Source organism: Bombina bombina, chromosome 1, assembly GCF_027579735.1.
Source record: "Bombina bombina isolate aBomBom1 chromosome 1, aBomBom1.pri, whole genome shotgun sequence".
Classification (NCBI taxonomy): domain Eukaryota; kingdom Metazoa; phylum Chordata; class Amphibia; order Anura; family Bombinatoridae; genus Bombina; species Bombina bombina.
In genome coordinates, this window is record NC_069499.1 from 1,080,880,396 (window position 1) to 1,080,898,376 (window position 17,981).

The 17,981-nt window shown below is 35.1% G+C and overlaps 1 protein-coding gene across 5 annotated transcripts in view; it reads right to left on the reverse strand.

The window, feature by feature from the left end:
- Positions 1-2,279: 2,279 nt before the first annotated feature.
- NFATC2 (nuclear factor of activated T cells 2) overlaps positions 2,280-17,981 on the reverse strand; it is a 273,373-nt gene continuing 257,671 nt past the window's right edge. For all 5 annotated transcript variants that reach the window (XM_053693631.1, XM_053693701.1, XM_053693471.1 and 2 more), the window contains one exon: positions 2,280-8,882. In XM_053693631.1, the coding sequence (XP_053549606.1) occupies positions 8,827-8,882 (56 nt within the window). In that variant the 3' untranslated portion in view covers positions 2,280-8,826. The remainder of the gene's footprint in view (positions 8,883-17,981) is intronic.

Below are 17,981 nucleotides of genomic sequence, written 5' to 3' on the forward strand. Positions count from 1 at the left end.
GCGGGTGGGAACCGCTACACTACAGAAAAGTAGAAAAGGAAAAGTAAAAAAAAAAATAAATAAACTTTTTTTTAAAACCATCTAAGGGATCTGGAAGGGGTGGGGGGTTGGTCTTGGGGGGGGGGAAAGCTACACTACAGAAAAGGGACATATTTTATTAAAAAAAAAGCATTTTTTTTCACTAAACTGGGTACTGGCAGACAGCTGCCAGTACCCAAGATGGCGCACATTAAGTCAGAGGGGGAGGGTTAGAGAGCTGTTTAGTGGGGGATCAGTGAGGTTGGGGGCTAAGGGGGATCCCTACACAGAAGCATATGTAAATATGCTAACAAAAAATGCACAAAAAAGCCCAAATATACCTTTTATTTTAGTACTGGCAGAGTTTCTGCCAGTACTTAAGATGGCGGGGACATTTGTGGGGTAGGGGAGGGAAGAGAGATGTTTGGGAGGGATCAGGGGGTCTGATGTTTCAGGTGGGAGGCTGATCTTTACACTAAAGCTAAAATTAACCCTGCAAGCTCCCTACAAGCTACCTAATTAACCCCTTCACTGCTAGCCATAATACACGTTTGATGCGCAGCGCCATTTAGCAGCATTCTAATTACCAAAAAGCAACTCCAAAGTCATATATGTCTGCTATTTCTGAACAAAGGGGATCCCAGAGAAGCATTTACAACCATTTGTGCCATAATTGCACAAGCTGTTTGTAAATTATTTCAGTGAGAAACCTAAAATTGTGAAAAATTTTACGTTTTTTTTAATTTGATCGCATTTGGCGGTGAAATGGTGGCATGAAATATACCAAAATGGGCCTAGATCAATACTTGGGGTTGTCTACTACACTACACTAAAGCTAAAATTACCCCAAAAAGCTCCTTACATGCTCCCTAATTAACCCCTTCACTGCTGGGCATAATACACGTGTGGTGCGCAGTGGCATTTAGCGGCCTTCTAATTACCAAAAAGCAATGCCAAAGCCATATATGTCTGCTATTTCTGAACAAAGGGGATCCCAGAGAAGAATTTACAACCATTTATGCCATAATTGCACAAGCAGTATGTAAATAATTTCAGTGAGAAACTGAAAGTTTGTGAAAAAATTTGTGAAAAAGTGAACAATTTTTTGTATTTGATCGCATTTGGCGGTGAAATGGTGGCATGAAATATACCAAAATGGGCCTAGATCAATAATTTGGGATGTCTTCTAAAAAAAAATATATACATGTCAATGGATATTCAGGGATTCCTGAAAGATATTAGTGTTCTAATGTAACTAGCGTTAATTTTGAAAAAAAATGGTTTGAAAATAGCAAAGTGCTACTTGTATTTATGGCCCTATAAGTTACAAAAAAAGCAAAGAAGATGTAAACATTGGGTATTTCTAAACTCAGGACAAAATTTAGAAACAATTTAGCATGGGTGTTTTTTGGTGGTTGTAGATATGTAACAGATTTTGGGGTTCAAAGTTAGAAAAAGTGTGTTTTTTTTTCCATTTTTCCTCATATTTTATAATTTTTTTTATAGTAAATGATAAGATATGATGAAAATAATGGTATTTTTAGAAAGTCCATTTAATGGCGAGAAAAACGGTATATAATATGTGTGGGTACAGTAAATGAGTAAGAGGAAAATTTCAGCTAAACACAAACACCGCAGAAATGTAAAAATAGCCTTGGTCCCAAACGGACAGAAAATGGAAAAGTGCTCTGGTCACTAAGGGGTTAAGTCTGCACTGTGCAACAGCATTTTAAACACAGCACTTGCTCAGAGAGGCTAAGGTGCTTATACCATCTGATAATGACTTAATTTGCTAATTGCTGGCATGATACAAGCCACCTCTGAGCAGCTACAGTATTTAAAATGCTGGTGCATTGAGAATATTATATAATAATATAATATATAATAGTTATGCCTCACATGCAGAGGTAAATGTTAACATTAAAACTTTTACTAGAAGCATTTTTGCCAATAAATGTATATTGTAAATACGTTTCTATTCAAAGATATATTTTATTTATGTGCATTTAAATTTTGTCTGGGGTGTCCCTTTAATATAGCCTGACTACAGCAGCAGCTAATAGTTTCAGCACACATTGATAGTCATTTAAAAAAACCTTGGCAATTTATGTAAATCATCTGTTAAGTAGTTATTTAGTTTTTTTCCCTTTGCTATCGCCATAGAACTCTAACATCCACTGAACAGATTTGCTTGAAATTCCAGATAGAGCTTCCAGTGATTTCAAATTTGTGATGAAACAGACAAAAAAACACTCAAACAATTTTAGAGTTACAGAATATAAAATGTATTTATGTAAAAAAAAAAAAACATGCTTAAAATCTTAAAATCTGAGAACTTTCAAAGCGGTATGCAAGTCAGTACTATAATAATGAATTATTGCACGTCTACAGAACATAGCAAATTGCCCCATTTCTACTTAGAACATTAATTACCATAACACAAAGAAGTGCAAAACATTTAGAAAAAAACATCATTACATTTTTTTAAAAGGGATATGAAACCCAACATTGTTATTTCATGAAACTGATAAAGCATACGATTTTAAACAATTTTCCAATGTAATTGTATTATCTAATTTGATTTATTCTTTTAGTATCCTTTGTTGAAAAGGATACCTACGTAGGCACAGGAGCAGCAATGACTACTAGGAACTAGTTGCTGATTGAGGACCTGATGTGTTCAGCTAGCTCCCAGTAGTGTGCTGCTACTTCTTCAACAAAGGATACCAAGAGAATGAAGAAAATCTGATAAATAAATAGAAAAGTTTTTGTATGCACTATCTGAATCATGAAAGAACAATTTTTGGTATACTGTCTCTTTAAGTGCTTCCTATGGCAGTCTTTGGTCACTGTGTAAGGTTTGAAGGTGAAACATGATATTACCTTAAGACACTTGTAAGCCTCTTATTGCAAGAAACCCATTTCTTTGGAATATATTAAACATATTTCAGTATACTTGTCTTCAAATATTTATAAAGATCCAACATATTTTGCAACAATGACAAAAGGCAAAAAAACAACAACAGACTGTCCTGTGTGTTCTTGAAAATGTTCAATATAACAATATAAAATATTGTGCAATATAAACTTGAATGCTATTATATTGTAATAAAGCACCAATCAACAAGTCTTTAGTTCCTTGGCTAAAGTAGAAAGGTGTATGAACTGAAACCCGTAATCTTTACTCATATCTAGATAGATTTTGGTGACTAGCAAGAACTAGAAGGCTTATTTTGTCTACATTTTATCCAATTATATTACTGTAGGAATAGCTAAATGTTTATACATGTAAATAAGCATATAGTGAAAATAACTAGATCTAAGTGTAGTTTTTCCAAAACTATTTTTTAAAATTATATTAACTTTTTTTTAGTATTTCTCCTCCTTCCAAAGGAGCTCATCAATGTCCCCAATAACCTGGCCTTATGGACTGTTTACAAACCTATATGCCCTCAGACCAAAAATATGATTGGAAAGTAGGAGCCTTTCTCTTGATTATTATTATTATTATCAGGTATTTGTAGAGCGCCAACAGATTCCGCAGCGCTGAATTGATTAAGACCAGCTGGTGAAAAAATAGTCAAATTAAATATTAAAGGGACACTGTGCTGTAAGATTTGTTTCCCATTAATGGGAATGGTTCCACTTCCCAATGATTTGATACATCTGATGCAGGATATTCAATGCATAAGAAATTGTTCCTTTAGATTTATTTTTGTATTTAGTATAGCTGGGCTTTGCTCATTGAAATTACCACTCATTGTTAGCAAGAACATGTCTATTCAAACAGGCTGAACTTCAGGAAGAACGGATCTGCTTTTCTTATCTTTTTTCATTCTATACAAAAAGGCTAGTACTCCAGAACTTAGTCATGACTGGTGTTTCAGTAAGCAAAACAAGGTATTTTTACTGCAGAATAGATAAACTACGTACATCTAATGTTATATTATGGAAAACATGAGCAGTTCCTAGATTCATTTTAGAATCCATATAAAATTAGAAGAAACCTTTAAGATAATAAAAGTAAAATTGCCTATCACATAGCAATTTTATTGCTGAACAATCTGCCCGATTCAAAAACATTGAAAAATAGCTTGATTTGATTTACTGATTTTCAAGTTCTAATAGTGAACATGAGTGCATTTCAGTTTTGAATAGAATCATCTTTACAATACACCGGTGTTAGCCAAAATGGTTCTAGCTTTAATATTTCAATAGCATACACAGATATGTTGCGTGTGCCCCGTGCACCCTTATTCACTGTGCTCATTTGGAGAGAAATTTGATGTGTGTATCATGTCAATGTTTAATTAAAGGGACACTGAACCCTATTTTTTTCTTTTGTGATTCAGATAGAGCATGCAATTTTAAGCAACTTTCTAATTTACTTCTATTATCAAATTTTCTTCATTCTCTTGGTATCTTTATTTGAAAAGCAAGAATGTAAGTTTAGATGCCGGCCCATTTTTGGTGAACAACCTGGGTTGTTCTTGCTGATGGATGGATTGATTTAACTGACCAATAAACAAGTGCTGAACCGGAAAAATAACTTAGATGCAAATAAAGATATCAAGAGAACGAAGAAAAATTGATACTAGGAGTAAAATAGAAAGTTGCTCAAAATTGCATTCTATCTGAATCACAAAAGAAAAAATTTGGGTCCCTTTAATTTGTGTAAGCCAATTCCTCACTGACTCTACCATGCGTTGATACTTGAAAGCTGGTGAATAAGACAAGCGCAGCATATGTGTGTATGCTGCTGAAACAGCAAAAACACTTACTAGAAGCATTTTTGCTAACAGAATATATTCCAAAAATCATTTTATGCACCCATGTACACACACACCAATAAGGCAACAATATTGACTGTTCAGGGCCATATTATGGGGTATGGAATTATGTTTATGGAAAATGCATTAGAACCTGCTGAGCCTCCAGATAATATGATTTTGGATTCTTTGGTATAATGGCAGGAAGGCACTATGGTGAATACATTCAAATTAATGAGGACAGATAGAACTTCCTCATGTGAAAATATGGCTATGGTCCAAGCAAAGTGAGAATTATTTCTCACTAAGTCAACATACTATCCATCCCTGACTTTGCAATGTAATAGGCAAATGCCCGAAAGAAGTATTTATTTTGTGCTTTTCAAAGTGGACAGCATAAGGTATTTGTTTGAATTAACATACTGAAAGAATAAAATATTTAAGGGTAAACCTGACAGTAGAATACACTGGAAGAATTGTGGATTTTTTATTTATAGATAGAATGGGCAGCGATTATAAAATTATAAAAGTATTTAAAATGATGTGTGATTGAACCTGCTTAGAGGTACAATAGCAAAAATGTAAACATTGTTTTGTAAAAACAATTAAAATATTACGTTGATGACAAACCAATAAAATATAAGTTTTCTGCAATTAATTGATTGTTTGTTTTGTTTTTACTATGGTCCCTTTTAAAAAGGTCAGAATAGTTGGCAGAACTGTTTTAGTCTATAATAATAAAATGCTAAGTGTAATTTAGATTTTAAAATATAGAAAATTGAACCATAGTAATCCATCTTATCATCAGTGTTGTAAGAGTTGGGCATTTGTCTATAATCTCTAATGTTATTGTTTAAATGGTTATACCACATACTGTACGTGGTCATATTACTAATACATATTCATAGTAAATGTAATTGACTATACTGACACTGTATATAAATCAGAAATATTGCAAATATAAACAAAACAATCTTTTTTTTTTTAAGCTAAGCATTTAAGGAATGGTTTAAGTCTGTGTAATAATGGTATGTACTAAATGTTTATAACTGGTAAACTATGTATTACTGGAAATACTCCAGTGATACAATGACATGTTTATTAAATATGCTTGCTATTAGCTATGGTATAGCATGTATCTGTTGTGTTAGTACTCACATCTAGCCTTTCTTAATGTTAACATACCTCTTCCTTCTACAAATCACTAGAGAGTGCTTTCGTTGCCTATGGATAGCGAAGGTCAAATTCAGTGATACAAAGGTCCTGTCATATTTGTTATTCTGATCAAAGCTCAAAACAATTTAGTCAGTGGGCAGAGAAAACCATTACTGAATCGGTTCATATATATTCAAAATCCAGTAATATCGATGTCAATTCACTAAAAGCTATCAAAACCCTCCTCAGTTTTACTGACCTCTCCAGCCACTCCAGCTTCACTTTTTTCTATGCAGATGATAAAGACAAGTAAGCTTTAGTGAATCAGCTACATAGAATACCTAAGATTTGTGAAGCCAGTGAATTTAGCAAGATCCCTTGTAGAAATTTACACAGTAAGATTCCAGTATCAAGTGTCAAAGTTAACAGAATTAATTAGATTACATTAGAAACATTGCTCATTGGAGTATACATTAATACATTTGCCTTCAGAATGTAAAACTTGCCATTTACTACATATTAACATGTTACTAAAGTTAGAAATAAACTGTCATGATTCAGATAGATTAAGTCATTTTAAACAACTTTCAAATTTTCGTCTATTATAAATTTTGCTGCCTTCTCTTGGTATCCTTGGTGGAAAAACATACTTAGGTAGGCTCAGGAGCAGTAATGTACAAATGGGAGCTAGCAGCTGATTGGTGGATACACATACACGCCGCTTGTCATTGCTTCACCTGTTGTGTTCAGCTAGCTTTCAGACGTGCATTGCTGCTTCTTCAACAAAGGATGACAATAGAATTAAGCAAATTTTATACTAGAAATAAGTTGGAAAGCTATTTAAAATTAAAACATGAAAGAACAATTTTGGGTTTCATGTCTCTTTAAGAAATATTTCCATTATTGCAGATTATCTACACTGACATCCAGGTCCTAAAGTAGTTAAAATACAGGACTGTTACAAACCATCAATTAACCATTTCATGGTTAGATTTAAAATATTGCATTGTAGATCCTTCTAGAAGTGACAGAATTAAATAGAGTTTTTAGCACCTCGAAATAGAGATGCAACCACAATAAACTCTTTAGCTGAAAATAATTTTTTTCCAATTCCTTATAGCATTATATATCACAGAAATATACAAAAAGCTATATATATAACGATATAGATATACTGTATATAAGCACATTAGTTACATTTATATTCATTCTAAACATTTGATTAGACACAATAAATAACATATTTTGCATTGAATATTTACAGTTGCTATCAAAGAATTTCTTCGAGAACCTTAGATACAGTTTAATGCAGAGATTGCAAAACATCTGGACCGTTATGTAGACAAATCTGTACTAAAAATAAAAAAGTTGGTTGGAAACAAAATGGCATTAAACAAAGGACGATAAATGGACATAGTTTGTCTACATTAAACGCTTCATTCCAGTTCAAAATAGTTTTCAATCTCTCCCTTAAACTGTAGACGTTATCTATACAAATGCAATAGAAATGTATGTATATACTATTCAGTTTATATATTTAAGAAACTAAAATATACTACTTTAATGATTCTCTCTTTTACTGATGCATCAAAAGCCTCATATATAGCTTTTATAAGGATTGACACACTAGGACAGACCGCGCCAGATGATTTCTGTAGCAGGTAGTTATAGGAATGTACAAGTAGAGATGATATAAAATGTATTTTTAGAGATGCAAAGCATGACATGGTTCTCCTTTCAATTTACCTGTTGAGTGATCAGCAATATTACATTACAGAAGAAAAGATAAGATTTGGGCATTTTGTCTTGGTTTAAAAGTTCAATGTTGGCTGCACTACTATACTTGTGGAATCATGCATCTGGTGTTTAAAATAAACTACTGGTAAAGTGGCACAAAAAATTGTTTTTTAAATTGTAAGCAACAATAATGAAAACAAAAAACATATTATAATACAACTGTTTTGCTTCTTTCTACCAAAGACTTTCCTCCACTCTTAGCTCTTTGTTGAAGCTTTTACTCAAGCAGTTTCTTATTAGCTCAAAAACCATTGTTAACTCAAGACATAGACATTAGGTCACATTAATGCTTGTATTTTTTATGTCTTTTTTTAAACTTATCTTCTGGTGAAACAAAGAAAAAAAGCGTTAGTGGGAAATTTCTGTTAATTGATTTCCTTGGGTTTTACATATAAAGCCTTTGTTAATGTATGTATGTTTAGTTCTATATTGCTGCTTATGCTCTCAGCACTTTATAGTTTTGACAATACAAATGCAAATATTATAAAGGATGCTATCTGATTGGCTTATGCAAATTCAGGAACCTAACTTCAATTTTTTTTTTACTCTGTTAGGAAATCTCAACTGTCCAATACTGGGCTCTTCTTTCCAAAAGTTATGAACTATTTTTGTATTGTAGAGATTTGCAGTCAAAGCAACTCAAAATATGTATCCTCCCAGTGACTTATACTTCCTAATGGTTCTGATTTTAAGTGCTTAATTGTTCTCTGCATGAAAGCATCACTCATGTTCAAAGAGCATCATTTGATATATGACATTTCTATAGACTTCCCTCTTTATGTCCCACTCCAGAGTGTACAATGCTTACAGAGTTTTTTTATCCTAATATCCTTTTCATTATACATGTGTTATGGCAGAACAATAAGTCATTTGAGAGAAAGGAAGAGTGTTTCTTTGATGTTTACAGAAGCCGTGTGATAAGTGGTGGAATCGCCAAAGTGAGCTTTATGCCAGCATATTGTTTCTTCTTACAAATGTGTTGCTTGTGGTGAACATAAAGGAAACAGAAGGTGGTGCGTAGAGTTGGAGGCTCCAAGGGGTCAGTTGCGGAAGCATTTAGTTAAAGGTGTCTAGTAGATTTGGTCTTCTATGTTTGATTCCTGGTAGGCAGGCCAGAAAACTCCTTCCTGATAATTTCATTAACTATGGAAAAAAAAGAATATAATTGAATGATCATTAAAAAAAATAATACTGTAAATGTTTACAATGAACAACAACCTCTGTTTCCATTTAGTGTGTAGAAAGAAATTCAATAGAGCCAACTCAGCATAATATAATGAATGGGAAAAAGAGTGTCCAAAGGAAGAGTTCTAAAATAATGGTCAACTGATAAACATACTTACATACCTGGGAACATTATAACTATTTAACTACATCTTTTCAGATTTCCAAGCAGTAGTGATAAAACATTCAATTTCCATAACTCACTGACGGTTAGATTGCAAATTTTTCGTTTTGAGCTGTGCGGTGCTAACGAGCAGTTTTCCCTCACCGCTCACTTACCTACAGTGCTGGTATTACGAGTTTTTACAAACCCATCGTTAAAAGGCAAGAAGTGAGCATTGAGCAAAATTTTGCTCCTTAACGCACTCCAATACCAGCACTGCTTAAGTCAGCGGTGAACTGGTCGTACGTGCTTGTGCACGATTTCCCCATAGGAATCAACGGGGAGAGCTGGCTGAGAAAAAGTCTAACACCTGCAAAAAAGCAGCGTAAAACTCACTAACGCAGCCCCATTGATTCCAATGGGGAAATAAAATGTATGTCTACACCTAACATCCTAACATGAACCCCGAGTCTTAACACCCCTAATCCTACACTTATTAACCCCTAATCTGCCACCCCCAACATCGCCGAAACCTACATTATTCTTATTAACAGCTAATCTGATGCTCCGGACACCGCCGCCACCTACATTATACTTATGAACCCCTAATCTGCTGCCCCCAACATCGCCGCCACCTACATTATATGTATTAACCCCTAATCTACCGTCCCCAATCTACACTTATTAACCCCTAATCTGCCGCCAGCAACGTCGCCGCCACTATATTAAAGTTATTAATCCCTAAATCTAAGTCTAACCCTAACCCTAAAACCCCGTAACTTAAATATAATTTAAATAAATCTAAAGAAAATTACTATTATTAACTACATTATTCCTATTTAAAACTAAATAGTTACCTATAAAATAAACCCTAAGCTAGCTACAATATAACTAATAGTTACATTGTAGCTATTTTAGGATTTATTTTTATTTTACAGGCAAGTTTGTATTTATTTTAACTAGGTAGAATAGTTATTAAATAGTTATTAACTATTTAATAACTACCTAGCTAAAATAAATACAAAAGTACCTGTAAAATAAAACCTAAACTAAGTTACACTAACACCTTACACTACACTATAATTAAATAAATTAACTAAATTAACAACAATTAAATCAATTAAATTAAATTAGCTAAAGTACATAAAAAAACAAACACTAAATTACAGAAAATAATAAACAAATGACAAGATATTTAAACTAATTGCACCTAATCTAATAGCCCTATCAAAATAAAATAAAGCCCCCCCAAAATAAAAAAAACCCTAGCCTAAACTACCAATAGCCCTTAAAATGGCCTTTTGTGGGGCATTGCCCCAAAGTAATCAGCTCTTTTACCTGTAAAAAAAAATGCAAACAACCCCTCCAAAAGTAAAACCCACCACCCACACAAACAACCCCCCAAATAAAATACTATCTAAAAAAACCTAAACTCCCGATTGCCCTGAAAAGGGCATTTGGGTGGGCATTGCCCTTAAAAGGGCATTGAGCTCTATTGCTGCCCAAACCCTAACCTAAAAATAAAACCCACCCAATACACCCTTAAAAAAACCTACCACTAAACCCCTGAAGATCGACTGACCGGGAGAAGTCTTTATCCAAGCCGGGCAAGTGTTCCTCCAGACGGGCAGAAGTCTTCATCCAGACGGCATCTTCTATCTTCATCCATCCAGTGCGGAGTGGGTCCATCTTCAAGACATCCAACATGGAGCATCCTCTTCATCCGACGACTAAAGACAGATGAAGGTACCTTTAAGTGACGTCATCCAAGATGGCATCCCTTAGATTCTGATTGACTGATAGAATTCTATCAGCAAATTGGAATTAAGGTAGAAAAAATCCTATTGGCTGATGCAATCAGCCAATAGGATTGAAGTTCAATCCTATTGGCTGATCCAATCAGCCAATAGGATTGAGCTTGCATTCTATTGGCTGTTCCAATCAGCCAATAGAATGCAAGCTCAATCCTATTGGCTGATTGGATCAGTCAATAGGATTGAAGTTCAATCCTATTGGCTAATTGCATAAGTCAATAGGATTTTTTCAACCTTAATTCCGATTGACTGATAGAATTCTATCAGCCAATCGGAATCTAAGGGACACCATCTTGGATGATGTCACTTAAAGGTACCTTCATTCGTCTTTAGTCGTCGGATGAAGAGGATGCTCCGCGTCGGATGTCTTGAAGATGGACCCGCTCCGTGCTCGATGGATGAAGATAGAAGATGCTGTCTGGATGAAGACTTCTGCCCGTCTGGAGGACCACTTCACCCGGCTTGGATGAAGACTTCTCCCGGCTTCATTGAGGACTTCGGCCCGGCTTGGATGAAGACTTCTCCTGGTAAGTCGATCTTCAGGGGGTTAGTGTTAGGTTTTTTAAGGGTGCATTGGGTGGGTTTTATTTTTAGGTTAGGGTTTGGGCTTGCAAAAGAGCTAACTGCTCTTTTAAGGGCAATACCCATCCAAATGCCCTTTTTCAGGGCAATGGGGAGCTTAGTTTTTTTAGATAGTATTTTATTTGGGGGGTTGTTTGTGTGGGTGGTGGGTTTTACTGTTGGGGAGGTTGTTTGTATTTTTTTGTACAGGTAAAAGAGCTGCTTACTTTGGGGCAATGCCCAGCAAAATGCCCTTTTAAGGGCTATTGGTAGTTTAGGCTAGGGTTTTTTTTATTTTGGGGGGGGACTTTTTTATTTTGTATAGGGCTATTAGATTAGGTGTAATTTGTTTAAATATCTTGTAATTTGTTTATTATTTTCTGTAATTTAGTGGGGGGGTTTTGTACTTTAGCTAATTTAATTTAATTTAATTGATTTAATTGTTGTTAATTTAGTTAATTTATTTAATTATAGTGTAGTGTTAGGTGTTAGTGTAACTTAGGTTAGGTTTTATTTTACAGGTACTTTTGTATTTATTTTAGCTAGGTACTTATTAAATAGTAAATAACTATTTAATAACTATTCTACCTAGTTAAAATAAATACAAACTTGCCTGTAAAATAAAAATAAACCCTAAGATAGCTACAATGTAACTATTAGTTATATTGTAGCTAGCTTAGGGTTTATTTTATAGGTAAGTATTTAGTTTTAAATAGGAATAATGTAGTTAATGACAGTAATTTTCTTTAGATTTATTTAAATTATATTTAAGTTAGGGGGTGTTAGAGTTAGACTTAGATTTAGGGGTTAATAACTTTAATATAGTGGCGGCAACGTTGGGGGCGGAAGATTAGGGGTTAATAAATGAAGGTAGGTGGTGTCGATGTTAGGGACGGCAGATTAGGGGTTAATCATATTTAACTAATGTTTGCGAGGCGGGAGTGTGGCATTTTAGGGGTTAATATGTTTATTATAGTGGTGGCGACGTTGGGGGCGGCAGATTAGGGGTCAATAAGTGTAGGTAGGTGGCGGCGACATTGGGGGCGGCAGATTAGGGGTTAATAAATATAATGTAGGTGGCGGCAATGTTGGGGGCAGCAGATTAGGGGTTCATAAATATAATGTAGGTGGTGACAGTTTCCGGAGCGGCAGATTAGGGGTTAAAATGTTTATTATAGTGTTTGCGATGCAGGAGGGCTTCGGTTTAGGGGTTAACAGGTAGTTTATGGGTGTTAGTGTACTTTTTAGCACTTTAGTTATGAGTTTTATGTTACGGTGTTGTACCATAAAACTCTTAACTACTGACTTTTAAATGCGTTACGGATCTTGACAGGGTAGGATATACCACTCACTTTTTGGCCTCCCAGGACAGACTTGTAATACCGGCGCTATGGAAGTCCCATAGAAAAAAGACTTTACGAAGTTTACGTAAGTCGTTTTGCGGTAAGGCCAAAAAGTGTGCAGTGACCCTAAACCTTCAAGACTCGTAATAGCAGCGGGCATAAAAAAGCAGCGTTAGGACCTCTTAATGCTGCTTTTTCAGCCTAACGCACAACTCGTAATCTAGCCGAATGTGTTTTATACTTTAGATATTTCCATACAAAGTATTGTTAAGATAGCAAGGAGGAAAATTACATTTTGTTCACTTGTAAATCAAGCTAAAATATTATTATTGAGGGCTATCCCTATCACTACGCAAAACCCTTTTTTATTGCAACTACCTTCGCCATGTGTAAAGACATTACAACAGCTGCAAGACGGACTGAAACAATGCAGAGGGATCAAACATATTAAACTATTACTGGAACATACATCAGGGAACCACAAATATATTTGCAATTCAAGAGCCAGTTAGCAGCAGTTTTGAGTGGTGTATGAATATGAACAAAGTTATAAAAAAAATCTATGTAAAAAAAGGATTTTCAAATGCTTATAGCGTTTGAATGGATAAGCAACTGTGATACTACAACCCCTGAAAATTTTAAGTAAATCAGTTTAGTACAAATGGCCATTTGAGGATTTTTAGAAAAAACTTCTGTAAAATCTATTGCACATATCTTCTTGATATATCTCATGTTGTAGTGTATTCCAAGCTTGATGGCAAATTTCTATTTATTTAGAAATATAACAGAGCACAGACTGAAATATCCTAAATTTGGAAAAATATTTTGTGCATGGATTTAAACAACAAATGTGCAGTGAAAATCACCAATACATTATTTTCATGCCCATCATTTATACTGACACTATATGATCTGACAACTATTGATTTGTAGTTTGAGTATTTGAGTAATAATTACTGCACTTTTAAACAAATATATTGTAACACAAAATAGTAATAGTACACACAGATACTGTATAATGTTCTCATAAATAATCACTTTCTAAAATAATGGAAAACAAATACTGTTAATAAAATTATTCCACTAAGGTTCAAATGCAAATGAAAAGATAGAAATCAGCTTGTACATTGTAGATTTGCTTCTATGATGGCACTTCACGTGGTATAATCAGATAAGCAAATGAGTAGATACAATAGAATATTTTTCAAAGATGGTAAATCTATAAAAAGAGAGGATTTCTAAGTGTACAAACATTTTGAATATTCTGCAATACACACACTAAACCAAAATGAAGATCCTTGGGAATAACCTGTATTTGGTTAATGCACCAACTGAAAATGTCAAAGTTAAAGGGACATGAAACCCAAATTTTTCTTTTATGATTTAGATAGAGCATGTAATTTTAAACAACTTTTTAATTTACCTTTTATTATTTAATTTGCTTCTTTCTCTTGATATCTTCTGTTGAAAAGCATACCTAGCTAGGCTGAGGAGCAGCAATGCACTACTGGGAGCTATCTGCTGATTGGTTTCTGTACATACATGCCTCTGTTCATTGACTCAACTGATGTGTTCAGCTAGCTTCCTTTAGTACATGTCTGCCCCTTCAACAAAGAATGCCATGAGAATGAAGCACATTTGATAACAGTAAATGGGAAAATGTATTAAAATTGTATGCTATATCTGAATCGTGAAAGAGAAAAAAATGGAGTTTCATGTCTTTTTAACCCCTTAACGACCGAGGACGTGCAGGGTACGTCCTCAAAAAAAAGGCAGTTAACGCCTGAGGACGTACCCTGCACGTCCTCGGTGTGGAAAGCAGCTGGAAGCGATCCTGCTCGCTTCCAGCTGCTTTCCGGTTATTGCAGTGATGCCTCGATATGGAGGCATCCTGCAATAACCTTTGTAAGCCATCCGGTGCAGAGAGAGCCACTCTGTGGCCCTCTCTGCACCGGAGATCGGTGGCTCACTGCGTTGGTGGGTGGGAGCCGGACCGGGAGGCGGGTGGCGGCCATCGATGGCCCTGGTGATGTGGAGGGGGGCGGGATCGTGGGCGGGGATGGCCGGGGGCGCGCACGGGTGGTGGTGGGGGTTTGTCTGTGTGTGGGGGAAGCTACACTACAGAAAAAAAAAAAAAATAGCACTTTTTTTTTGCAAACTGGGTACTGGCAGACAGCTGCCAGTACCCAAGATGGCCCCCAATAAGGCAGAGGGGGGGTTAGAGAGCGGTTTTGGGGGGATCAGGGAGGTTGGGGTCTAAGGGGGGATCCTACACAGTAGCATATGTAAATATGCTAAAAAAAAATATTATTTTTTTTTAAAACCCTTTTATTTTAGTACTGGCAGACTTTCTGCCAGTACTTAAGATGGCGGGGACAATTGTGGGGTGGGGGAGGGAAGGGAGCTGTTTGGGAGGGATCAGGGGGTGGGATGTGTCAGGTGGGAGGCTGATCTCTACACTAAAGCTAAAATTAACCCTGCAAGCTCCCTACAAACTCCCTAATTAACCCCTTCACTGCTAGCCATAATACACGTGTGAGGCGCAGCAGGATTTAGCGGCCTTCTAATTACCAGAAAGCAATGCCAAAGCCATATATGGCTGCTATTTCTGAACAAAGGGGATCCCAGAGAAGGATTTACAACCATTTGTGCCATAATTGCACAAGCTGTTTGTAAATGATTTCAGTGAGAAACCGAAAATTGTGAAAAATTTTAAGTTTTTTTTAATTTGATCGCATTTGGCGGTGAAATGGTGGCATAAAATATACTAAAATGTGCCTAGATCAATACTTGGGGTTGTCTACTATACTACACTAAAGCTAAAATTAACCCTACAAGCTCCCTAAAAGCTCCCTAATTAACCCCTTAACTGCTGGGCATAATACACTTGTGGTGCGCAGTGGCATTTAGCGGCCTTCTAATTACCAAAAAGCAACGCCAAAGCCATATATGTCTGCTATTTCTGAACAAAGGGGATCCCAGAGAAGAATTTACAACAATTTATGCCATAATTGCACAAGTTGTTTGTAAATAATTTCAGTGAGAAACCGAAAGTTTGTGAAAAAATTTATGAAAAAGTGAACGATTTTTTGTATTTGATTGCATTTGGCGGTGAAATAGTGGCATGAAATATACCAAAATTGGCCTAGATCAATACTTTGGGATGTCTACTAAAAAAAAATATATACATGTCAAGGGATATTCAGGGATTCCTGAGAGATATTAGTGTTCTAATGTAACTAGCGCTAATTTTGGAAAAAAGTGGTTTGGAAATAGCAAAGTGCTACTTGTATTTATGGCCCTATAACTTGCAAAAAAAGCAAAGAACATGTAAACATTGGGTATTTCTAAACTCAGGACAAATTATAGAAACTATTTAGCATGGGTGTTTTTTGGTTGTAGATGTGTAACAGATTTTGGGGGTCAAAGTTAGAAAAAGTGTGTTCTTCAATTTTTCCTCATATTTTATAAAATTTTTTATAGTAAATTATAAGATATGATGAAAATAATGGTATATTTAGAAAGTCCATTTAGTGGCAAGAAAAACGGTATATAATATGTGTGGGTACAGTAAATGAGTAAGAGGACAATTACAGCTAAACACAAACACTGCAGAAATGTAAAAATAGCCTTGGTCCCAAACGGACAGAAAATGGAAAAGTGCTGTGGTCATTAAGGGGTTAAAGACTATACTTGGGATATTGCTAACTCCATTATCAGATATACTGTAGGTCTAAATTCTAAGACAACAATTTTGTATTCCTCTATTTTTATCTCTAGACACGCTTTCTCTTAGATTAACTGTCAATAAACCTTTTAATTCCACACACAAGTACCAATTATATAACAAGTAATTTCACTTGCAGAGATCAGCCCACAGTTACACAAACATGCAGCAAGAGAAGAATGGCTTTATGTGATAAGAAAATAATAAAAATTATATATATGTATGCACAATATATATTGTGCAGGAGCAACACCTTGCATTTTTGTGGTATGTTTCCATTAGCACAATTCCTCTATTAAAAGTTATTACATATGCTGTGCAGCAGTATTTAAACTCAGAGAGCTGGCTGTGAAGTCTTAATTTGTGTCATGCAAGCCAGTGCAGACTCCCTGACAAGGTGTGGTGTTTAATGCTGGTGCACAGGCCCTTACAACATATGTGTGTATGCCACTGCATAACAGCAACAAAGCATTTTTGCTGATGGAAGTATATTGCAAAAACGCTTCTATTTAAAATTGAAATGCACCCTTGCACATTTAAATTTTAACCTTTCTATCCCTTTAAGTAAAGGGGACATATTACTCAACATAAAACTTTCTTTTATTCCTAATACAAACCGTGAGAACGAAAAAAAAAAATGTTTTTTTTATTTATTTTAAGCTAAGATGAACTGAAGAGGAAAAGAAAGTGACTTTGCCTGATGCAGACCCTAGTCCCAAGACAAGCATTTGGATTAGATATTTAAAGGAACACTATACACAGTAGAATATCACAATTAATAAATGCACAATAAAAAGACGATGCAAAAGCATTTAGTTTTTTAGATTTTTTTCTGACAAAATGTCAGTTTTATTTTCCTTCCTATTACGTCACGTGACAGCCATCAGCCAATCACAAAATACATATAAGTAAATTCTGTGAATCTTACACAAGCTCAGAAGGAGCTGGTGCCTCACAAAGGGTGCATATAAAAGACTGCACATTTAGATAATTAAAGTGAATTGGAAAGTTGTTTTTAATTTTGACTTTAGTGGCCCTTTAAATGGTTACTGGGGAAATTTAGAAGTACAATATCTTCCTTTTTAACACAAATATGTTCATATATTTTCCCTAATAAATTTTTCCTTTTTTTTGTCTCTTTTAAAAATAGCAATGAGCTCACAACTCTCTTTACACCATAATAATGTGTCAGTCCGAAGAAATGCAGATACTGTAACTAATGTATTGCCCTTCTCTGCTGTAAGGTCAAACACTCTAATGGTAAACAGCTCACATGTTTAGTACCATGCATTTATTTTGGTGAAGCAGAAAACAACTCTGTAGTGGGAACCTTTTCTGACCAGTTATATAATATATCCTCTGGTGCATTATTGATGGAAAGAACAAAAAACGTGACTGACCACACAAAGTTGTTTGTTTTGCAAATCATGTTTTGACTCCTGGTTTCATTTAAGGGTTTTTTGTTAATTA